The 25,284-nt window shown below is 33.5% G+C and overlaps 2 protein-coding genes across 2 annotated transcripts; both read right to left on the reverse strand.

Moving 5' to 3' along the window:
- Positions 1-1,874: 1,874 nt before the first annotated feature.
- Positions 1,875-5,107, reverse strand: LOC134268609 (large ribosomal subunit protein uL10m-like). Its single transcript, XM_062750872.1, has 5 exons — positions 5,046-5,107; positions 3,675-3,877; positions 2,844-3,019; positions 2,361-2,500; positions 1,875-2,142 (listed from the first exon to the last, which is right to left on the reverse strand). The coding sequence occupies exons 1-5, from the start codon at positions 5,074-5,076 to the stop codon at positions 1,928-1,930; spliced, it is 765 nt and encodes a 254-aa protein (XP_062606856.1). The 5' UTR covers positions 5,077-5,107; the 3' UTR covers positions 1,875-1,927.
- A 7,265-nt stretch (positions 5,108-12,372) lies between these two features.
- Positions 12,373-21,726, reverse strand: LOC134268611 (mitoferrin-1-like). The gene is made up of 4 exons (XM_062750873.1): positions 21,463-21,726; positions 19,464-19,683; positions 13,979-14,035; positions 12,373-13,105 (listed from the first exon to the last, which is right to left on the reverse strand). The coding sequence occupies exons 1-4, from the start codon at positions 21,583-21,585 to the stop codon at positions 12,549-12,551; spliced, it is 957 nt and encodes a 318-aa protein (XP_062606857.1). The 5' UTR covers positions 21,586-21,726; the 3' UTR covers positions 12,373-12,548.
- Between the last annotated feature and the right edge of the window lie 3,558 nt (positions 21,727-25,284).

The following is a 25,284-nucleotide window of genomic DNA, read 5'->3' on the forward strand; positions in this document are numbered from 1 at the left end:
GAACAAACGCGCCCTCTATATTGTTATACTAGTATATTATATGAAAATCCAAACTGATTATTTTATCTAAAGTACAGATCTCTACATAGCGCACACAGGCACTTGTTTCGGGAATAAATTTTAACCCATAGTATAATAATATACTATGCGCAAAGCGCAGAGTATTTCGCTATGTAGGGATTTGTATTTTAACCCGATTCTGAAAATTCTCGAGTGATCAAAATAAAAGCTATTGTGAGTAGCGTATCAGAAAACCTTGGCTAGCGTAGATGTCCTCCATGGTATATGATCCCATCTCTGATGTTTTGGAGGTCCGTGTTTGCTCTGCTTCACTTTGGTCATGTTTAATAGACTTCAAGCTCGAATACTGTTCGTTATTTGCATAATACAAATGGAAAATTTTGCAATGTAAATGGAAAATTATAGAATACAAATAAAAATTATACAATACAAATGGAAAAGATCGAGTATTGCGACGTTTGAAGTTGCATACTATTAATGTCATTTATTTTGTTTTAGATCAAGCTACAATGTACTAATTCACATCTTCGCTAGCCAAAATTTAATGATACGCTACTCTTCTCATACATCATGAGGAGAGTAGCGTATCAGAAACCTTTGGCTAGCGAAGATGCATTGAGGAGTGAGCATCACATGCTGTGTGCTCCTTGTCATTTTCGGGAAAAACATCCGTGGACAATTCAGTTTGTAAATAATGGTCAAACAATCAGTATGCAAAAAAAGTCAGCATTTGACATAATGAAAAATTGTATTTGTTCATGACGTCATTGTATCGACCAAAGAACTTGCAAAATGATGAATTAAATGAGATTGCTGATATTCTTGCTTCCTCAACTTGTTTGTCAATAATTTACCTCGATTTAGAAATTGATCTGTTCATACAAATAAAGAACATGCTCTTCCATAAATGCAAAGAATTTTTTAAAATATAAATAAAAAAATAAATAGAATACAAATAAAATATACAATTCAAGTGGAAAATTATATAATACAAATGGAAAATTTCACAATGCAAAAGGAAAATTATAGAATTAATACAAATAAAGATTAAAAAATGCAAATGGAAAAGATTGAATTTTACTACATTTGACATTCAGTGGCAGATCCAGGAATTTTGTAATGGGGGCAGTAGAAGGCAGGGGGGTCTGGGGGCTGCAATGAGGCCCCCAGTGGGTTTAAAGCAAGGCCATGGTGGACATCTGGGGCTGACAAATTCTTACAAATAGATGTTTTTTTTCCTTGATTTTAGGATAATGGACATATAGCAATGCATGCTATTTTAGGCATCTGGTGCCCCCCCCCTCCCTTCTGATAAAATGCTGAAGGGTGTACAAGAATGTCTTGTACATACTGAAGAACATATTTTATTACTTTGTCTCAGGCCCATATCTAAGAACAGGCCCCTTGGCCATAAAACTGTGATAAGCTCATAATTTTATCTCTGACTCACTTTTCCACTATTGATCCTTTTTGAAAAAGAAAGAACGAGATTAAAAGTGAGCTTGTTTCATTTTTATGGCCCTGAACCCAGACTTCCATTCATTAAAATCAAAAACAGATGCATTATATAATGTATCTTGTCTTTCTTGTGTAGTCTACTTGTGTGCCACGTCATATTTTTATTTTTAGCAACCATGGCAACACTGTTCATTAAAGTATGCATTAAATTATGTATCTTAGTGTAGACTTATTTGTGCCAAGTTATATTGAAATCAGACCAAAACTGTAGGGGGAGGTAGCTTTTTGAAAAATTGTTCACAGACAGATGGACAGACACTTTACTATAGCTCTTCTGGTCTCTGACATTATAACAAAATACCTTCTGCACAGTCTTATTATATAGAAATTAAGAGTCATAGGTTTTATACTTTTAATATAAAAAGAAACAAAATAATTCACTGAATCATCAATCATTTTCATCATCCCCATGTAATTGCTTTTCATACTGCTTTAAATTAGCGCCAAGAGTTTGTGCATGAGAATTCAGCAATGTGGATGTTTTTCCACCAGCAGCTAGACTTAAAACACCAGCTATTTCACTGTGTCCCACTTCAATATCAGGGAATTTGGAATACTGTAATATGCTCTCTCGTGACAATAAAATGCCATCAATATAACCTCCTGAAAAGACATGTATTATTTTTCACTGGTATGTTTAAAACATTTATTTTACACACATCTAAGAAGACTTTTTTTCTTAAAAAATACATACCGGTAATATACAACATTTTAATATTTCTTTCAGATACATGTAAGTGCACTCAATAAATAGGCTTTTGAAATATTCCTTTAATTTTTGTAAATTAAATCATTCAGAATCAGAGTAGAGTATTCCATACCTAATAAAATAAATTCTGGCATTTTTCTGAGGACTGCTGGAAGCTTTCGAAAGTCTGCTCCTTCAGAACCTGTGATCAAGACATTATGGGATACAAGATATGGAGCTAGAGCTTCAAACTTAGTGCCTGGTATATTTTTCCTGTAAAAAAAAAAGTTCAACATTAATTGTTCATTGTTACTTTAACAAGAGGTTGTCTCCCTTTTACAACATATATAATCTAATATCATGCATAATTATAACACTGCACAGAGGAAAACAATTCATATTTCTCTACTTCTGCTATACCTGCTGAAGTCACTTAAATTAGAAGTGATAAAATGACATCTAAAAAGATTTGTTTTTCTAATTTTTCTTAAAATGTCATCTTTTACTACTTGCTTTACTAAAAGCCATCTACAACAGAAACTTTTAAATCAAACCAGAAAAGTTTTATTGGTTAAAATAGTTTTCAAAATGTTGTAGCTTGAGATAAAATAAGTACTTTAACAAAGTATTCGTCATTCCAAACTGAAGACGGAAGCCTTTTTCTTTCATTGTCAGTCTGTAATCGTGAACAACTTTGGCTGTGACCGGGTTTCTGTGACAGATGAAGAAGTTCTCGTCTCTTGCTAAGAATTCTTGACAAAGTTTGTTCCGGTACTCAAAATAGGGATTGGGCTGTAACGAAGGATTTAGTATTAGATAATAGTGCATCTGACTATGACTCTGCATGTAACAGATTACATTGTAATAGCATTTGGTTTTCTCATAAGACACAAGAGCATAAAGGTTAATCATTTAGTATAGTCTTACAATTACTGAATGATCTAATTTAGTCTTTGGTTGTTAGTTGTTACTGTACTAAAAAAAAATTATAAGTTCTAACACACTGATCACGAAGAATGCACTAACTAAATGTACATGTATTTCTGTAAAATTTTCAATATTTCAAATGCTAACATTTGCCCTGAAGCAAAATTATCAGCATACATGACTTTTCGACAGCTTGTTGCACCACAACATGTGACTGTCTACTGACATCCCAGCCTGTTGATGAATATGGAGTAGAACAATATTTCAACAATAGTTTAAAATACTGTAGACGTACTTTTTTCCACGGGGTCATAATTCCGCGGAATCTCATTTTCTGTTTAATCCACGGGTAGAAAATTACGCGGATTTTCTAGATTGTCACTAATTGCCTTACATTTATATTAAGTACGCTTGGACAAATTTCCGCGGAAAATTTATGACCGCGTACATAGCGTAAATTAATACCACGCGGAAAAAAGTACTTCTACAGTAATAAATAAAATATTGAAAAAACCCTTACCACTTCCTCCTCATACATCTTGTTTGCTCTCTTGTACTTGGTACAGGACACATCTCGGGGAGGTCTAGGGGGAACAATCACTATGTCTTCAGTCACAAGTTCAAATACCCGTTTAGACATCACGTTGCTTTTTCTCTTTTTGAAGTTGCCTTTCTGAATACAACGTATTGTTACAAACCCCCAGTTGTTGAGCTGTTGCCATCCTAGATTTTTTTAAAGAGACATGTATTGAATAAAATCAATATCTTGTAATGAAGACGATGCTTGTATTGCCTAGAATATAAATCAACTTCCAAATGAAACATATGGAGATAACAAACAGTATTCCAGATCAAAAGTCCATAAAACAATAAAAAATAGGAGCAGGGCAAACACAGACCTTGAAAACATCAGAGGTCGGATCAGTTGTCATGGAGGAGTAAGCATCCCCTGCCGACCGGTCACACCCGCCGTGTGCTCCTTGTCATGATCGGGAAATAATGGAAAAAAATCTGTCGTCAAGCCAGTGTATAAATAATTGACTAACAATTAGTACGAAAATCGTCAGTCAGCATTAAATTGTTCATACGTAGAGCATCCAGCTTCTGCACCAATACTAGATAGCATGTTCTATCGTTAAAATGATATTGTCCTACGGACCCGGTTTAACGATAGAGTTCGTTCCGTGTATTCGTAATGTAGCAAAAGAAACATGGGTGATAACTCGTACTCACTATAACTCAGTGCATTTACTACGAACAATCTAGAGAGTTCCGAATGTAAACATGGCAGGTAAATTTGAAGCAAGAGAAAAACGTTGAGAAAATTATTGGATTTTCGTCTTAAGATGGATTATTTTCTAGGATAAAAGGCATAAGCAATCTCAAAAAGGTTTGTTTTGATTAATTTGGTAGTTATTTCCAGTGCAAATCCTTTTATATTCTTCAAAATCGTTTCGGAGCGGATTGCAAGTATATGGGACGTATTCTAACTGTGGTTAGGGCTTGTACCAAGACACAGTTAGATCATTCTAACTATACCAATACTATAGCTGTGTAGTTTTACAGGACCAGGATGAAATGATTACCGGTATTTAGCCCTAAATTAAATAATTAGTTAATTCATCGGATTCAACCGATGGTTTGGAGAGTCTATTTCTGTATTTGATGGTGATTAGAGCAATTACTCTCCTATCTTTTCTTAAGATTAGCTTTTGTTAAAACTTACATGTGAAAATTAAAGGAAATTCGGGACTGCATTGTGCATTCAGTGTTATATAACTGTTACCTAATTTTGATCATTACCTGATTGTAGCAGACAATAAGTCAATAATTTACAAACTATTAAATCCTCTCAAATGACAATAAATATCTGAATCTTTTTATTACTCACCTGGCGAAATTTTTTTCAACAAGACAGCCATTGGAATTTACATCCCGATCCCGATCTTAAAACAACTCAGTTTGCCTCGACTTTGGGTGTCAATTTCTTGATTTTTAAAGGAAGGTATAGATCAGTAGAGTAAAGTGATATCAAAAGTGCGTCAAAATAACTTTGCTACAACTTTTTAACAGCTATTAATGAATTAAATTCGGGAAAGGAGGGGGGTAGCATATTAAACTAGTACATTTTTTCTTATTCGTGTTTTCTTCTTTTGAAAAAAAAGGGTTTTTTTTTAATTTAAAAAATTCGGTTGTTTAAGATAGCTTCTGAAAAATTACAAAACCAGTAAATTCTATAACTTGTGCGCAGAATTATATTTAAATTTTCCCATTTTGAGACAATAACGGTGAGTAAAGAAGTATTGAAACCAGCTACTTGAATACAAAGAACACCCCCCCCCCCCCACCACCACCAGCGATAAAGAATAATTATATTTTGTCGCAATTGCATGCCTGAAGAGAATTCTAGTCATTTCGAGACAGAGAAATCATGAGGATGGGCCTTTTGCACATCCATCCCCCAAATGTAGCTGCAGAACTCTAGCGGTTATGGTTTTATATAATTATATACTCTTTGACCATAACGCTACAGATCCCATAAAGCAAAAACTTCAATTTACGGGCGCTTTTTTTTTTTTTTTTTTTTTTTGCGCACTGCTTGGGAGAATTTCTCCACTTTCGAACTTTGGCAAATCTTCTATCTTTCATCCCCTAATTCCAGACACATCAAAAGCAATTTGTATATTTTATCATCCCCTCAACCTTTTATAGTCGCCTGTACAGGCGATAAACTGGTTTGATTGAATTGTCTGATGGATTGCAAAAAATACTAATTCAAGCGAGTTAATCGCTTATAGAGACGATTATAGAGGGTTGGGAGATGTATAATTAGTATATATATAGATTTATTTTTAAAAATGTGACTAGAATTAAGGAAGGAAAGGTAGATCATCTACCAATGTTGGAAAGTGGAGAAAGTTTCCAAAACAGTGTGCAAAAAATCTTGCGCCGTAAATTGCACATTTTTGACATAACGGGATCTGCAGCGTTAACGACTATTTAGGTTTATAAAACCATAACGCTACAGTTCTGCAGCTACCCCCAAAAAGTAAAAGAGAGAACAAGTATATGTCCAATCCTGACTTTGACTTTAAGTAGATTTTTAAAGAAGAAGAAATCCTACCTTTTATATAGCCCCACCTCATACGCGTCGGAACCAAGGGTGGGGGCTTAGCCCCCATTTTTTCAAAGATAGACATAATATATATAGGCATTAAAGATTGGGGCTTAGGTTTATAGCCCCCACTTTCAACAGACACGTTGCAATGTAGTCAAAGGAGGGTAGGTGATAGTGTTTGTATGGTGGCATATTTCTGCCCCTTTATTGCAAGTTATTTTTCTATCAAATATGTCGACATGCAAGATAGATATGTTGACATGCAAGATAGCTATGTCAACATGCAACATAAATATGCTGACATGCAAGAAAATTGCAATCAAATATAATTTTTTAAAATCTTCAAAAATCTCAAATATTGCCCACATGTGACATCAAACATGCTAGATGCTACTTATTTATGTTAACATGCAAGATAAATATGTTGACATGCAACTTAGATATGTTAACATGCAACTTATTTATGTCGACATGCAACTTACTTATGTCGACATGCAACTAACTTATGTTGACATGCAACTTATTTATGTTGACATGCAACTTATTCATGTCGACATGCAACTTAGTTATGTTGACATGCGAGATAAATATGTTGACATGCAACTTATAAGTTGCATGTCGACATAAATATGTCGCATGTTTACATAAATAAGTTGCATGTTGACATATTTATCTCGCATGTCAACATAACTAAGTTGCATTTCAACATAAATAAGTTGCATGTCAACATATTTATCTTGCATGTTAACATAAATAAGTAGCATCTAGCATGTTTGATGTCACATGTGGGCAATATTTGAGATTTTAGAAGATTTTTTATAATATTTATTTGATTGCAATTTTCTTGCATGTCAACATAGTTATGTTGCATGTTGACATAACTATCTTGCATGTCAACATATCTATCTTGCATGTCGACATATTTGAGAGAAAAATAACTTGCAAACAAGGGGCAGAAATATGCCACCATATGTTTGGGAAAAAATTGGTACAAAAAAAGTTCGAAGCTATATCATATGTTGATACATACTGATGAGAGTGACCTTGACTTTTCCTTTGACCTCGTTATTCTGAAATTAGTGTTTAACTCAGTGTTAAAGAAACCTTTCAAGTTACTAGCTGTAATAAAACTTCATATGCACAGTGGTACTTGTTTATATTTTGCAATATGTATTTAAATTTCACGTTAGCAATTACCTCAACCTATGAACCATGTGTAAATAAGTATATACATGTACTAAAAATATGCTGAATACCACTATTAATATCACATTTTGATGGGTACCCATCTCTTATTCACAACACCTCCTAAACCACAGAATAAAATTTGATTATGCATGTACTTTCATAGATTCTTTAATTATTACATGCCATTGTGCACCTCCTATTTTACTTTTTGATCCGACTCTTATCTGGGTCTCCCAGTGCAAAACATGGACTTTGCCACTGTAACCATATGGGAAGCGGGGGGGGGGGGGGGGGGGGGTATCATTTAGTGAGCTCACTGCTCACAGTACCTCCAGTTTCTTTTGGAAAGGGGCTTGGAATCCCTTTTATACCCAAGGATGCTTTTTTTCAAATTTGGTTTAAAGGTGGCCCGGCCAGAGGTTCAAGAGAAGTTGAAATTGTGAAAAGTTGTCAGACAGACAGGCAACAAACAATGATTGAACAGGAAAATGTTATCAGAAATGCTCGTTTTATCTTTCAATGTGGTGTGCTAAAAATTAAATCCAAGTTATTTAAGTTTTTCTTATATCATTTTTAATTGACTTAAATTGAGCAATGTAACAGTTTATGAATTATGCAAGGGAGATTCAATGCAGTATACACCTATAAAGTACTAAGCATTTTACAAGTATAGGCATTATTTATGCATTGAATTTTAATCAGAAAATCTTAATTACCAATAAAGTAAAAAGAAATAATCAATAAGAAACAAACATTCATGATGTAAATCATTTTAATTAATTGATTAACAAACTATGATATTAAGTAATTTCCATTCAAAATAAAATGCTTATCAATTTCATGCATTTAACATCACCTCTCAAACACATTTCTCTCCCTTTGGTTTTGTACTCTTTCCTTTTAATGCCAATGTGCCAAATTTTCATGCATAATTCATAAAATTTCTTTTCCTACACAGTAATTAAGGGTGGATATATTTATCAGTGATCATACTTTCAGACAAAGATTCTGATGATGGTAAGAAATGAAATTATAATAAAACAGTACACAAATAATGAAGTGCAAAACGAGTCTCCCTGAAAAAAAAAAACTTTAAAAATTCATTTTTATCATTTTACACTAAACATAATTAATTTACATATAACACATAGGGTTTGATTCTTTTTGTTTGTTTTTTTTAATTTAACCATTAGATGAAAGAGGAATAACCAAATTTTAGATACTAAGAAACCAAATAATAAATAATTAAATTTTGTTTCAATGTTTGTATTTCAAAATAACATTAAATGTGTTAAAACCATTTTTTTTCTAGATGAAGACTTCTATAAGTTTCAATAAATTGATGCAGTTCACATATGTTTAAATCTTAATATAAAAACCATTATAATTACAAGAATAATTTAATAGGAACAACCTCTTATCACAATTAGAATTTCTTACACATCACAAGCAAAAAAAAAAAAAAAAAAAATTCAAAGGAAACCGTATAAATGAAATAATGAAGCACCCAGCCAACAAAGCAGAATAAACCTATATATATTTGTCTTTTCATTGGAATCATTCCACCCTGATTTGGTGATGAAAGATGAGTGATAGCCTTCATACATGTACATGTTACAATAAAATTAATGCTAAATGTGAATTGCAGCATCATCTCATGGTTCTAAAATGTTTTACATCCCCATGCAGTCATCCACAGAAGGATTAAGACTCTTTTTTCCCCTATAATTATCTGCTGGGCCAAAAGCTTTTCAGTTTTACATGCTTATCTGCCTTACAGTCAGTGGCCATGTACTAGAAAGATTAAATGGAGCCATGACTTATCCAGGAATCATGACAAATCTTATGACTCAAGGATTTATAAATCATGTAGATATGGAGTTTATACAGCCTCCATTTTAATGCCCACTTTATATTTCCTGATTACAAGCTCAAAGTGTCTCTTTACAATGACAGTACAGAGGATGTACATGATCCATTAAAAAAACACTCCATAATCAATTTTTATGATCAGATCATGACTGATGTATAGGTTTCAGCAGTAGAAAATGTACCTGAAATCAATATTACATATAGCTTCAGGAAAAAAAAACATGCATTTCATACATATCTGATATTTTAGATAGAGAAAATGGGGCATTCATGTACCTGGTACATTAAGATCATAAAGTTTACTAAGTGACTGGTATTTTAGCTACTGCCATTCTATCATGTAGTAAATGGGATACAAAATTTGACTTTCTCTTCATCATGTTCATATTCATGCATTAGACGCTTTGGAATTCCAAGTCCATTGACATATCCATGGTATCTGAGTTTGAGATACCAAAGTTCAGCTGTACTTCTTGCTAAATTGAAAGAGAATGACTAATTACTAAAGATTTAGGGCATTAGTTGAAAAATATTCAGATAAATCATTTCAAAGTATTACACATGCCCAACAGGACAGGGCCAAAATATTGCTCTCTTCCACTGTTTTGTGGTGCAAAAGCAAAAAATATATAATTGCAGGACATTTTTGTTGTTCAGATATACCCTAAGATGCTTGAACTATTTAGGATTTTTTGAATAAAATAATTACATACAAGTAGTCTGACAGAAACAAATACAATTATCAGGGCATATTCTGAATCTGATGCATAACTGTAATAAAATCAACAAGAACTTTATCTTTTGTTTTTTTATCATAGTTATTTACATTTCGCATGTTAATGGAAGTAAATTTAATTTAAAATTACCATTTTAATTTTTTTTTTGAAAATATTAAAATACATATGTTGTAATTCCTTTCTATTAACATAATAAACATTTTTAAAGTTCATGCATACACAAAGTATTTAGCATAATCCAATTTGAGATGCATCTAAATGTCAAGAATTAGGATGATTTGAGTCCATACAAACAGTTGATTCAAATTTTGCATAATCCTGATAATGATGAGATATTATTTAAACTGGTTTTAAGTTCATTAAGTACAATTTTCAAAAGATAAACTTGTTACATGTAAGATTGATATAAAATCTGACTTCACCCAACCCACCCTTCCATCTCTACAATTTTTTTCTATAGGCATTCCTACTAATTCTAGAATCATACTGAAAAAGCAGTGATAATTTAAAGGGGAAAAAATCTTCCTAAAACCTGTAAAAGCTTCCATTTTTCTTTAAAAATTATCACACAGTTGTATACATGTACATGTATGAGGCTTAAAGACATGCTTCAATAATGACAGGTGCATCAAGGTATAAATACTAATGACTTTTTTATATTATGCATGTAGATGTTCTCCATTCTCACATGACATTTTTTCCATGTATAAAAAAGATTTAATTCAATAAATGCATAATTTATCCTTGCCTTCTTTAACACGATGGAGATATATATAATATGTAAGGTATGTACAAAAACATTAACAAAATTTGTTCAGGTGTAGAACGTTCTCAATTCTCACACAGAAACACTCCAAACACAACAAAAATATCACTGGGTAGCTGTCCATAGCAACTGACACAGCAACAGATAAACAATATGGCCACATTATAGAAAACTGACTTCTTTGTGTCCATGTATATGACATTAAGTCAAGGAACTAAAATGCACCATTAAGATTTCTAAAATAAATATATACAAGGAAATCCAATTTCAAATGATTATAAACAAAAGTCAAATACACATGTACATGTATAGATAGCAGATGCTCATTTCATCAAAATTACAAATATTTTATGATAATTATTTTTTATTTTTGCTATATTTATGTTACGCTTCCAAAAGTTCCACATTTGTACATGTACTTCAAAATATCATTGATATTTCCATTAATTTTTAACTCTCTAGTCCCTATACTGACTCCTTTGATTAAAAAAGTCTAATACATGGTGAGTTTACTAAACATTTGTGATGCTGCGTATGCATATAAACAACCAGAATGGTCTGCACATCTTCACATTTTAACAAAGATACCAGGGTAGTTAAGATGCATTCTATGATTAACATTTCTCTATAGGTCATGTACATCTATTGTCAGTATTGGGTACATAATGCATATATTAGTTATACCTTACTGATAAATAACAAAGTAATGTCAAATACATGGAAACATGGAAGCAACTTATTTTCTATATGTGGCCAACATATGTAAATGCTTTATAAAAAAAAAAAATAAAAACTGAGATCTCGTTATGTAGCTGTCCATCGCGCTGACATACCATGATCCAGAGGAAATTCACAAAATGTGCATTGCAGAGGTTTTTCCAATGACAACACAATAATATATTCACATTTTCTTTGATTCAAAACTGAAACTTTGCACTTGAAAATAACACAATCTCCTTCAAAATCTTCCTTCCAATATTCCTTTTTTTCTGAATTTTAGAAATCCTTTGCCTGAAGATCCTTTTTCTATATTCTCTTCTATTTGATTTTTTTTCCCTTTCATGCAGATAAAAGCTTTTTTTCAGCTGAGCTTAATTTTTTCCCAGAATCTCCTTATTTTGATTTGGATTACTACATTTTTCTTCTTTTTATCTTCCATGATTAGAAAAAATTAATTTCTATCTCTTCTGAAGTGCACAAATTTAAAAAAAATTCTTTATTTCAAACTACCAGTACACTTGAAATGTTGCACAGGATTTTCTTGAAAGCAAGACACAAATACTTTTGTTTGATAGCACCGATCCAGAGACAGTTGATAGATACCGGTAATCTAAATATTTTGGTAAATTCCTGGGTTGACTTATCAAAAGGGGACTTTATCGCAAGCATCTCCATTCACCTTAATTTCTACTAAAATCTGTTGTATCAAAGTTACTGAATTCAGAATAAAAGTTTAGAATACTTAAAAAACTTTTTTTTTAAATTCTTTAAAGAGGCTAATCAAGTGAAATCTATTCAATTCAATCATAATCATCTGCATGCAACGATTCATAAATTTCTTTTTAGCTCTAGGTATGTGAAGCAATTTAAGCTCTTTTTTTGTAAGCATCATGGTACATGTGTAAATAAATATTACTTGGGCATTTGACAGATTTTTTTTAGATTTTTGACTTTTTTTAAAAACCTAAACAAGAAAATTTTTTTTATTTCCATTTAGTCAGGATGAGAAGACGCTGAGGCAGCTCGGATAGAGAGGGTTTTTGGCAGAGTGTCTTCTACTGCTTGCTTTTTGGTGATGATGTACTTAAACCCTTCATACACAGACCAGGAGATGGCAGTGGCAGGCATCTGAAATATCACTCGAGCCGTCAGGCCTCTGTAAAACCCAGTCAGGCCCTGAAACTCATAAACCGTCCTAAAAGCAGATATCATGCCATTGATGTAAGATGCATGAGTCCTAGTGCAACTCTCTTGTGTATTGAGGAGCGTTTTGCATACATCAAGTGGCATAGTCACTGAGGCTGCCACCGCACCTGCTGTGGCGCCTGAAACCATATGAGTCACTGGACTATAATTTCTGTCGTGGTTTAGTATATCTTGCATGAATTCGTAAGTCATAAAGTGCACACTTTGGAAAGGGATGTTCATCGTCAATTGTGTGGTATAGCTTCTGTAAAATGCAAAGATGCCTTCCTGCTTAAGAATGGCTTTTGCACATGACCTGCAGCTTGTATAAGGGCTGTTGAATACCTGCATTCTTTGCTTTACCACTGAAAAACAAGATGTAATTGTAAAACACTGATGCCTCCCCTATTGTAGCTCATAGCCAAGTTTAAGCTTTTTAAATACTAGTATTGGTCAATCTCCAAGGTAAAAAATATTGGTGCCCAAAGAATGGTCTTGTCACAAAAACACACAATGTCATGTGAATTATGAAAGCCCTAGCTCTAATCATGCTTATTGTTTAAAATCGTGGCCAAAATCATAGTTTTTTTAAAAGAAAGCAAAACTCAAAGGTCAACTTCATGAGGTCAAAAATGTTGGTACCGATAGAAAAGTTTTAGAAGAAAAGACATGTGAAATATGAAACCCCTAAAGCAAACTGTTCAAAAGTTATAAGCAAGGTTATTCAAGATTTTTCAAAAGTTTGATCAATCTATAAGGTAATGTGGTCAAAAAATTGGTACCGAAAGAAATATCTTGTACCAAGGAATACACTTGAAAATTGAGATGCAAGGTCAAACTTTGCCATATACAATGTAATTGAATTACTCTCACCACGACCACACTTCAGCTTATTTTGTAAGATTAAACATGTAAAAATATGTTTTACAGATTCTTATGAATTAAGAAATACTAGTAATCTACAATAAACAAGAGGTAGAACGTACCATCACCTATTTAAAATGAAACTCTATGATAAAAAGGTAAAATTTTAGGAGGAAAATGAACTTATTTCAAGAGTGATTACATTACATGTGAGTTATTACAGGTTCTTTAATATAACTACCGGTACAACTAATATAAGCATTTAAAATTTGAAACGATGTATTGTAAAACAAACAAATTACAAGTACTCCTTTTGATATAGCAGAAATCTAGTTTGTAAATTTTAAGTCAAGGGAGATAAATCTTAGACTTACCATCAACAGGAACCATAACAGAATCATGAAGCAGTGTTGCCACTGATCCAGCTACACCTAAAAATATATAACACAGAATAACATTACTGTGATGACAGATTAAATAGGGTAGTGCAACTCTCCTTTATGAATAAACATCTAGGAGACCAAGTCTCACTACGATTATCAAATCTTCTCATTATTAAGCATTGAGTTATTCAGCTGGAAAATACAGGACTCATTAGTGTCAGATATTTTGTAGCACACAAACTAGAGTTTGGCATTGTACCTGGCATATAAAAAGAAATAAGAAGTATTTTTTCAGGTAGAAAACAAGATCTCCAAAATTTTAAAACCTGTATGTTTATCCTGAAAATAAAGATCCATAATGAATGCATATGCAGTAAAAAGTATGCATAAATGATCATGTTGATAGATCTGAAAAAAACTGAATGCAATTTCAATTCACGTTCTTGAATGTAATATTTACAATAATCAAGTATGGTATGTATAAGTGTACTTAATGTAGGGTTTTCAATTCCTAAACAATGAACCTTTTGACATACATGTCTCTGCCTCCATTTTAAAACATACTTACCATTTCATTGATCTTGCATCAAGGCACATTTTTGTGACTGATTTAGAGTGACCATGAGCCCTAGTGACAATGCACCAGCAATAATATGTTCATTGATGAATCAGATTCAAGTACTAGTAATTTACATGAAAGTATAATATTAATTGGTTGCCATTGCAATAAAAACAAGAGGCCCATGGGCCACATCGCTCACCTGAGTAACTTGAGTGATGAAGTTCTTTACCAGATTTCCCCTCTTGCCATACCTATCATGCCCCCCCTACCCCCTCCCCTTTCATGATTTTAATACTTTAGAATCTACACTACCCAAAGATGCTTTCACATAAGTTTCAGCTTTCCTGGCCCAGTGGTTTTTAAGAAAAAGGTTCTTAAAAGATTTTTCCTAAATGTATCTATGTAAAACTTGGATTCCCTATTGTGGCCCCGCCCTGCCCCCGGGGGTCACGATTTTAACAATCTAATATCTACACTACCCAAGGATGCTTCCACATAAGTTTCAGCTTTCCTGGCCCAGTGGTTCTTGAGAAGAAGATTTTAAAAGATTTGTTCTATATATTTCTATGTAAAACTTATATTCCCTATTGTGGCCCCGCCCTACCGCCAGGGGTCATGATTTTAACAATTTAATATCTACACTACCCCAGGATGCTTCCACATAAGTTTTAGCTTTCCTGGCCCAGTGATTTTTGAGAAAAAGATTCTTAAAAGATTTTTCCTAATACTCTACCCCAGGATGCTTCCACATAAGTTTCAGCTTTCCTGGCCCAGTGGTTTTTGAGAAGAAGATTTTTAAAGATTCGTTCTATATATTTCTATGTAAAACTTATATTCCCTATTGTGGCCCCGCCCTACCCCCGGGGGTCATGATTTTAATATTTAATATCTACTCTACCCAAGGATGCTTCCATAAAAGTTTCAGCTTTCCTGGCCCAGTAGCTCTTGAGAAGAAGATTTTTAAAGATTTGTTCTATACATTTCTATGTAAAATTTGAATTCCCTATTGTGGCCACGCCCAACCCAAGGGGGTCATGGTTTTAACAATTTAATATCTACACTACCCAAGGATGCTTCCACATAAGTTTCAGCTTTTCTGGCCCAGTGGTTCTTGAGAAGAAGATTTTTTAATGACCCCACCCTATTTTTGTCTTTTCTTGATTATCTCCCCTTGTAAGGGGACTTGGCCCTTCATTTTAACAATTTAAACTCCCCTTCACCTAAGGATGCTTTGTACCAAGTTTGGTTAAAATTGGCCCATTGGTTCTTGAGAAGAAGTCGAAAATGTGAAAAGTTTACGGACGGACAGACGGACGGATGGACGATAGGGCTGAAACGATACGCCCCCTCCACGATACGATACGTATTGCAATACTTGTGTCACAATTCAATTTTTTCAATACGATACAATTTAAGAACGAAACTATTCATAAGGTTAAAGAAAACGTATTCAGATTTAAAAAAACAAAGAGTAAAAAGTGGTGATACAATAGAAATATACTACCAGGGGTATGCAATCTAAAAATTCAAGTACTAGCCCATGGGCTAGTGGCAGCAATAAAGTTACTAGCCCCAAGTAAAAAGTTATTAGCCCAAATATAGGGACAAAAATTAAAATAAAACAAATGTTGAAAAAAAAAATAATAATCATTGAAAAAGTCAGGGTACTAGGTCAATCTTTTGAAAATTAAAATTTTATTCTCACTAAAAAATTAAATCATATAAAATTAATGATTATGACAGAAAATAAAAATGAATTTAAAAAAAATATCTGAAGATCTTTCCTTTTCTGATTATTTTGCACTAGCTCATTTAGAATGAAAATAATTTCATTTTGTTTTCATATTAAATCCTTAAATACACTAGAAATATATTTCACGTGAATCACACTGATCTTTCAGTTGATTGAGTGATCGTAAATAATTTAATGAGATATCTGCTTGTATTTACAATAAACGGAGGAAATTCGGATTAGGAAAAAAACGATCGTTTTTGGAAGTAAATAAGTCAGGAAGTACTGCAAAATGGAGAAAATTATGGAGATTTATTGACAGTAGGAGCATGCTGCCTGGAAAATATTCACTGGTTGGGAATTTGATAGCAAGAAATGAGTAAAATACCGGTTGTACTTTATGTATTACATGCGTAGTTATAATTTTAATTTTTGTTAATTGCACATCTCTGATACTTGTGGTTCTGTTGATTAAGAACACTTTATTCGTATAAATAATAGCAGAGGCAGCCTACTCTGCAACTTTACCGTCCCAATTTTCTCCCTCGTGTGTGTCAAACTGTTAAAATAAGGTCGAACCCGATCTATTTCAAAGAGTTAACCAAACCTGATTATAACAAGAAATGTTTGTAAAACACTTATGCCCCCCTCTCCCCAAATTGGAATTTTTACAAGTCCAAAGGGCATAACTCTGTCAAAAATGGCACGATCATACACAAAACAGAACTTGACCAAAATATTTATCTGATACATTTGTATACCAAATTTCATTTCAGTATGTGCAACCTCTGCAAAGAAAATGAAAGGAAACTGCAAATAATTTGAAATTTTTACAAAGTCAAAGGGGCATAACTCTGTCAAAAATGGTGCAATCGTACCCAAACCCGAACTTGACCTAGATATCTATGATAAATCTGTATGCTTAATTTCATTTCAGTATGCGCAACAGTTGCAAAGAAAATGAACAGAAACTGCAAATAACAGGAATTTTTCTAAGTCTAAGGAACATAACCCTGTAAAAATGGTGCGATCGTACCCAAAAAGAACTTGACCTAGATATTAATCTGATATATCTGTATATCAAATTTCATTTCAGTATGTGCAACGGTTGCAAAGAAAATGACTGGAAACTAAGTGGACCGACAGACAGCAGCAAAGCAATATGCCCTCCCTCCTTCAAAGGAGGGCATAATTAGTTTTCATTATATTATACAATAATAATTTAGTTTTAATCATACACTAAAACATCAATTTATTTTAATTACACTACACCAATTGAAAGATCTTTATCTGAACTATAGCCATCAAGAACTCTTAAGGCCGGTTTACACTATGCATCTTGACACATGCATCTTGGATGCATGAGTCAAGATTCACAGTGTAAAAGCCCCTTGTGTCAAATTAAATGGGTGTTGCATCTTGAACGATGGAATAGAACTTGTTCTATTCCGTGCTTCAAGATGCATGGAACTGACCAATGAAAAGAAAGGTCAGAGTTGATATTGAATCATGAGCCTTATTTTTTTCATATACTTTCAAAAATAGCTTCCCAAGATACACAAAAACAGAAAATACTGATTAAAACTACAATTTGAAAAACTTATTTGATTTTTATAATATAGAGTAGTTTTTGTTTTGGAATAAATATAAATTACATCTTCCAAGAATTATCATAAAAAGGAAATTAAGAATGATTTGTTCAGCTAAAATAAATCTGGAAATGAAATTTGAAGGTATTGTTATTTTTTTTAAGTAGAGAAATTTCATCTTTACAAAGTATTCTAAAGATGCATGCATCAAGACACATAGTGTAAATAAGAAGATGCATGAGGCAAAATTGAAGCATTAGTTTAGATGCATGTGTCAAGATGCATAGTGTAAACCGGCCTTTAATTAACACAAGCAACTATGAGGCCATTTCTTTTTACCCAACTCCCAAGAGATAAATTAAGATGATCATATCTAGAGATGCTCTCGCTTTAGACTACCAATTAGCTCCTGACAATAAACTCATTAATTTCTCTGATTTGACCTGCAAATTTCTGCTATCAAAATTCTTCTTGACCAGTGCTTGATAATTATGCCCATGGGACAAACTGAATTCCTCTCAAAACATTAACATTTGTTACAGATTGCTGTAAAGTATATGATTATGAAAAAATAAGTTTTTACTTAATTTAACATTTTTTGAATAAGGATACAACTATATTTTTACATTTGTTAGGATTATGAAATTTAAAATTTAAAAGACTTGGTTTTTTTTTTTAATTTACTTAAATGGACCAACAGACAGCAGCAAAGCAATATATGCCCTCCCTTCTTTGAAGGGGGGCATAAAAAGGCTGGTAAATACATGTAAATGTTTTGACAAGCAATAAATTACAATTAAGAGAATTAGACAAGAGAGATCTTTCCTTCTGTTATCGAATTCTCAGGAGATAAAGATAACACATGATCAGAGATGCCTAACTTCCCACACTAAGCTCATTAATTATCTTTAACTGGATACATGTCCACTCATATCTCCTTAAGGACAAATGCTTAGATTATAATTGGATTTTTTCTAAGTCCAAAGGGCATAACTCTGTAAAAAATGGCACGATCGTACCCAAAACAGAACTTGGCCTAGGTATTCATCTGATAAATCTGTATACCAAATTTCATTTCAGTATGTGCAACGGTTGTGAAGAAAATGAACGGAAACTAAGTGGACCGACAGACCGACATACCGACGGACAGCAGCAAAGCAATATGCCCTCCCTTCTTCGAAGGGGGGCATAAAAAAACGTATCGAACCGAAAATCGAGATGGTGAATCGGAAATTGAACCGAGCACTTATATCGAACAATATCGATATTTCGGTGAATCGTTTCAGCCCTAATGGACGATGGATAAAATGTGATCAGAAAAGCTCACTTGAGCCTTCGGCTCAGGTGAGCTAATAAAAGGATTCTAGATCCGTCTACCTGAACTCTGAAAATGGCCATTTTGACCCATCACAAAACTTCACAACAATCCTGTCTAAAATTCAGAACTTTGGTCATGTTGGTTAGTTTCTAGTTTTACTGCCATTGATATTATGCATGTTTGAATTGCATTCTAAAAATCTTCGCAATTAACTACTAAATGTACATGTATATTATTACCATGATTTCATTTCAATTACTATCTTTAACACCTACCATGAGCAATATGGTTTCCCTTCTGACCCCCACTAAGAGTTTTTTTAAGATATTCATAACAAGCAAAGTAGAATGCATGTGCTGGTCCTGCTCCCAGCACAACTATTGGAGCTCCCTTCATTGTTCTCAGTAACCCCTCATGGCGAATAATGGTGTTAAACGCATCCACCACACTGCGGTAGTCAGCCTTTGGGTCCGGCACCAATGATTGCATACGTGTCTGGAATAAAGGAAGCACGTTTAGAACAAGAGTAGACGTAGGTAAAATTTAACATAAGAAGTCTGTGACTTTAAAGATACAGCTTGAGGTAAATCTTTTGTCAGAAAAAAAAAAATCTTTTGTCAGTTACACTGATATTGATATCTAATACTTCATACCTTATCATGGGACACCAATATGTTTATGCAATTTCAAACTAATCAACATATAAAAATAAAGTCGTGGTTATATTTTTGAACACCAGTAGCCAGATATCTCAACTGGTAGAGCACCTGACTAGAGATTCGGGGGGGGGGGGGGGGGCAGATTTGAACTCATACTGGCCCATCACATTTTCTCGTCTCCTGCTCATTTGTAGCTTTAGGTTGAAATTTTTCAACCAATAAATTTAACACACCCATCAGGTTGGGAACACACCCCCAAATGGTCATTTAACCACCATTTGGTGGTCAATCGCTCATATCGGCGTCTTTTTTACCTACCAAATGGTGGTCTTTTTTATTCAAATCTAATTTTTATTAATAAAGCGAAAGCGCATTTACTTAGGCATTGGGGAATTTTAATTAACATATTCCTCGCGCATTTAATGCAATTTAGTCAATTTTCCATGTGGAATTTCTTTGGAACTTCGTAAAATCAAAACCCACAGTTGTTCGTGATGGCCGAACTATTTGCTCAAACAATACGAAAAATTATTTTGTTGTGTAAAGTTCGGTAAAAAATATATTTAAACAAGAGGTGTTAGTCTAGATAAGTAACTTTTCAAATGATCTTTTAATCTGCGTCTATATAAATCTCTATAAAATCCCGTTAAACACGAGCTCCTCATATCTTATTCATATGGTGGGCACTTATTGCTATAAATAATATTCATTATTTTCTACATTTGAATGTAACATTTATTCTTTTTTTTCTTTTAGGATGAAGTTACGATTTCTGTGCGACCCTTTGTGGTTTAGTATGCATATCTATGATGTATCTCCTATATTTATTAAATATTTTTGAATAAAGTTTTACAAAGTGACATTTACAATTATTCTTGTTTTTATTCCAAGATTATAGTTTTCGAGCGATTATTTTATCATGAATTCACTGCATATCGTATTTTTGTAAAAAATAAAGCCATTGCATACGAAATAAAGGAAATAAAAGCGAATTCTTACCCTTCCTCTTATTTTACTTTTTGAAAATTGACACTAATAGGCCTCCATAGTTAAATCAGTCTTTTGACCCAAGTTCAGAAAAGATCGTCAATTTTAATTGGTTAAGATAATTATTTGGTTGCCCGGATGGCAGAAATATGAAGTGATAAACACGATTGATAGGTGCAAGTACGCGCGAGATGGAGGGAATTTTTCTTTTTAAGTTAAAACACAGAAACGTAACACTTGTTTACATAGGTGACGATTTTGTCAAATATTTGAACGACACTGCGCAAAAAAGTCCGCGTTGAAATTCTGATTTTTTTCGTTCAAAGTTTAGAAAAATATCTATATTTTATTCCCCGTGAGTTGAAATTATGCACCATTTCATGTCATTCCAGAGAACTGAACAAAACGATTTTTCTCTCCCATTTGGTAGGTAATAAAGACGCCGATATGGGCGATTGACCACCAAACGGGGGTTAAATGACCATTTGGGGGTGTGTGCCCAACCTGCCCATAGGAAGAGCCGTTACGCAATATTACCGTATTATGCAACATTACATAGAAAACAAATGCTGTGAGAAAGACGAGCCATTTGCTTGCTTCTAGACCCGTATCTCACTGTAACACACACCTTGACACAGTCCACAGGGTACATAACACTATGTTCTAAGACACCAGCTGCCGATCCGGCTAACATATGCGTTGTGGTAGTGGAGGTACTTGGAAGACTCTCATACGGATCGTCGTAGTCCATTGCACATGTGAACCTTTATTACATATGCCACAAGTAAACCGTATGAGAATAAAACTTTTCACACTTAAGAACACCACAATGTCACTATTTTTTTCTTCGTTTGGCTTCTTGTTCTCAATTTTGGTCACCCCTTTTCCTCTGCCATGCTTGCAAACACACTGTAATTTTGAAACCGGATACGTGATCTCCGGAAAAATATAAATTTAGAGGTCAAATGTTAGGCCTATGTTTAAAATCTAATTTTTATAGGGATAAAAAAAATTGAAGAATCAAATTAAATACATTATATTTTTTTCAAAATTGCAGTGTCTCTCTCAAGTGAAATATGAATATAGTCTGGAGGCTAAAAACTTTTATATTTTAATAAGTGAAATAAATTAAATGATCAATCTGAATGATATTTCGAACTAAGAATTATTTCTTACATTAAAAAACTTTTTATAAATTTTTCTTAATTTGATTAACAAGTCTTGTAAATGTTTACAGCCTTGAAAGCAACCATATTCTGTTTCATGCAATATTTAAAATTGCATCGGGCTCGGATGACAGTAATAGAGGGCGCAGTTTATAGCGGAAGCTAGATTATCGGCGGAATTATCGTTATTAAATGAATGAAAAAGAAAATGCCATAATTTTGATGATTTGAAGGAATTGTTGATATGCAGATATAGATAGAATTATCTTGGAAATGACAAAACGAAAGGTAAATCGCACTCCAACTCTTAAATCTAGGTAGCTTTTTGAAAAGAGTTGTTGGAAGAAAAAAATTCACTTAGCTCACAGGGGCTTGTCACGAAATATTTATCTTCTTTTAATAAAGTTACCCCTACTATAAAAATACACAAGGGAGGAATCTAAAAATAGGAAATTCGCTACCACAAATTTTGATCGGACTTTCTATCTTGTTTCTGGGCGACTTTCGTTGCGGACCAAGTAGGAGTGAGTGGAGTATAGATTCAATTTTAATATTCTTCAGTCAAATTCTAATCAACGCGTACCGTTAGTCATATAACTAACCTCTTTTCTCGATAATGGGTGCGTTCACAGTTCTGCCGTTGGTAGACAAAAGTTGCCGTTGGTAAAATTAATTACCATTGGCATGCCACTGGTACCAATGTTTTTTGCCAATGGTATATTTTTCTGCAGACAGTCTAGAGTGTGGTTAGTGTTGGTAAATGACGTCACAGCTAGTTATCGACATGGCAACAAGCTAGAAAGACTGGGATCCCGGATTTACAATGATATAAACGATTTTTCCTCTAATCCTTTTTAACAAATCATGCCAAAATCACATAAAAATCATATCAAACACTTATATTCATGATTTTGAAGTATGATTTAGACATGATCCATTAAATGGATTATATAAAACTCATAGATATGGCAACTAAAGAAGTGTGATCCTAATGTGGTTTGTTTGTCGGATATGAGTCTGCTATGATTTTCTTGCGATTCTGGCATGTGCTAATAACTTAGAAGACAAAGAAATCTGTAATTCAGTATTACCAATGTCTCCATTGGACTCCCATTGGTAACATTGGTAAAATTGTTACATTTGTATGCCAATACCCGTTCAGGGTTTATTGGTACAGTTGGTACCATTGTCAAATTATTGTACCAATGGTATATTGAAAGTTGGTACTAATGGTAGAACTGTGAACGCACCCATTTGGATCTGGCGACAGTTCTTTCCATATGCGTCAATTGAAAGCAGCGCTCTGATTGGTTGCTTTCTGTAGATAACTCGTACTCAAAATATAAACTGTAAGGATTGACATGCTTAGTGAAGGATATTTAACATGTTTAAATAAATAAATATAACCAAATATAGTAAAATACGTACAATGAAATGACAGCTGTATTGTTCAATGTCATCACGACAGTTTGATTTCCCCTCCGTTTTGGTGCACTAAATTAAAGAGCTACTTTGTGTACGAGTTATTTACAGAAAGCAACCAATCAGAGCTCTGCATTCAATTTACGCCGGAAATTCATATGGAAAGAACTGTCGCCAGATCCAAATATCGAGAAAAGAGGTTAGTTATATGACTAACGGTACGCGTTGATTAGAATTTGACTGAAGAATAATAAAATTGAATCTATACTCCACTCACTCCTACTTGGTCCGCAACGAAAGTCGCCCAGAAACAAGATAGAAAGTCCGGTCAAAATTTGTGGTAGCGAATTTCCTATTTTTAGATTCCTCCCTTGTGTATTTTTATAGTAGGGGTAACTTTATTAAAAGAAGATAAATATTTCGTGACAAGCCCCTGTGCTTAGCTTGCACAATTTTTAAAATTTGATTTTCCATTAAAAATAAATGTATTTTCTAATATTGTATATGCTAGTTTTCTTTTGTCATAGTGTGAAATAACATTTCAGGATAGCAAACAGGTATCAGGTCAATTTAACATTACAATTAATTAGTTTCTCATTCTTGAGATTTGCTTTCTGAGATTCCTCAGACTCTAAAGTCTAACGCCTGCTTTCATATTGTGACTTGTGCTGGGGAAAGTCAGAGCACAGAGCTAATGAAAAGTTGAAATTCAGCGTTACCAGCTGGTGTCGCTATAATCTCAGGGAGATGTCGAAGGGACTAAAAATTTAGGTCTCACCGTCTGGTGTCCGGCTCGACATTTCCAGGTCTGATACAATCACTAGATTTAGCTACGTAGCTTGATTTACGTACGTAGCTTTATTTACCCACCTGAGGTAGCTTTATTTACCTACCAAATCAATTTATTTCTATAAAAAGCATTTTTCTCAGGATGTGCAGAAAATATTTTGATGCAGTGATCATTTTCAACTTTGAAATCATCTTAAAACAATTCATGAAAAAATCCCGCTTGGAAAAATGTCTTTTTCAGCGCAATTACAATCAAAGTTCTTAAAGTTTTGGGGCTATGTATGACAGTTAGAACAGTTACTCCTTGAATGAAATGACAAAGAAGTCCAGTTCTGGTTAACACGATAATAGGTCGGTAATTATTCAGCACAATGTGAAGTAATCATACTCAGCCATGCCTCACCACACGTATGAGAGAGGACAGTTAACCAAGCAATGGAATTACATGTTTTGCTCTAAATTTTTCAAATACAGCAATGTATAAACTATATCTGCTTTGGATTGTTTTTTTAAAGCCTCCCTAGCATAAATATCAAAAGTCATTTATTTGTGATTTTTTGTCTCTTTTTAATAAAAAGAAAACTTTTGAAAAGTTACATTGAAATAGCTAAATAAAGCTACCTGAGGTAGGTAAATAAAGCTACATAGGTAATTCTACCTAAGTAGCTAAATCTAGTTATTGTACTGGACCTGATCTCAGATCAGTGTAACTCGATGTGATTAGGGCTTTTTTGCCCGGACTTCAACTGCTTGTTTCAATCAATACTGGCTTAAATGAATTAGCAGCCCACTTCAACTTTTTCCATTGGACATCCTTTTAAGTCTCTATCACTAACTTTCGTTTCTTACCTTTAAAAGGTTTAAATCCAACAAAACATAAAGTCGTCGATTTTTCATTGAAATATCCCATTCGTTTAAACCTCCGATGCGGAAGAGTTCCACAATAGTCTGCTTCAAATACTTTGTTCTACTACTATTTCCTATAGAAATGAACCGTTGTTCATATTTTGACTTTGCATGATGTCATCACACATACACACAAAATTCCAATCACTTTCAACTTGTTTCATCAA

The sequence above is a fragment of the Saccostrea cucullata genome, unplaced genomic scaffold (genome assembly GCF_032062105.1).
Source record: "Saccostrea cucullata isolate Sc308-1 unplaced genomic scaffold, CSIRO_AGI_Scuc_v1 ctg9493, whole genome shotgun sequence".
NCBI lineage: Eukaryota > Metazoa > Mollusca > Bivalvia > Ostreida > Ostreidae > Saccostrea > Saccostrea cuccullata.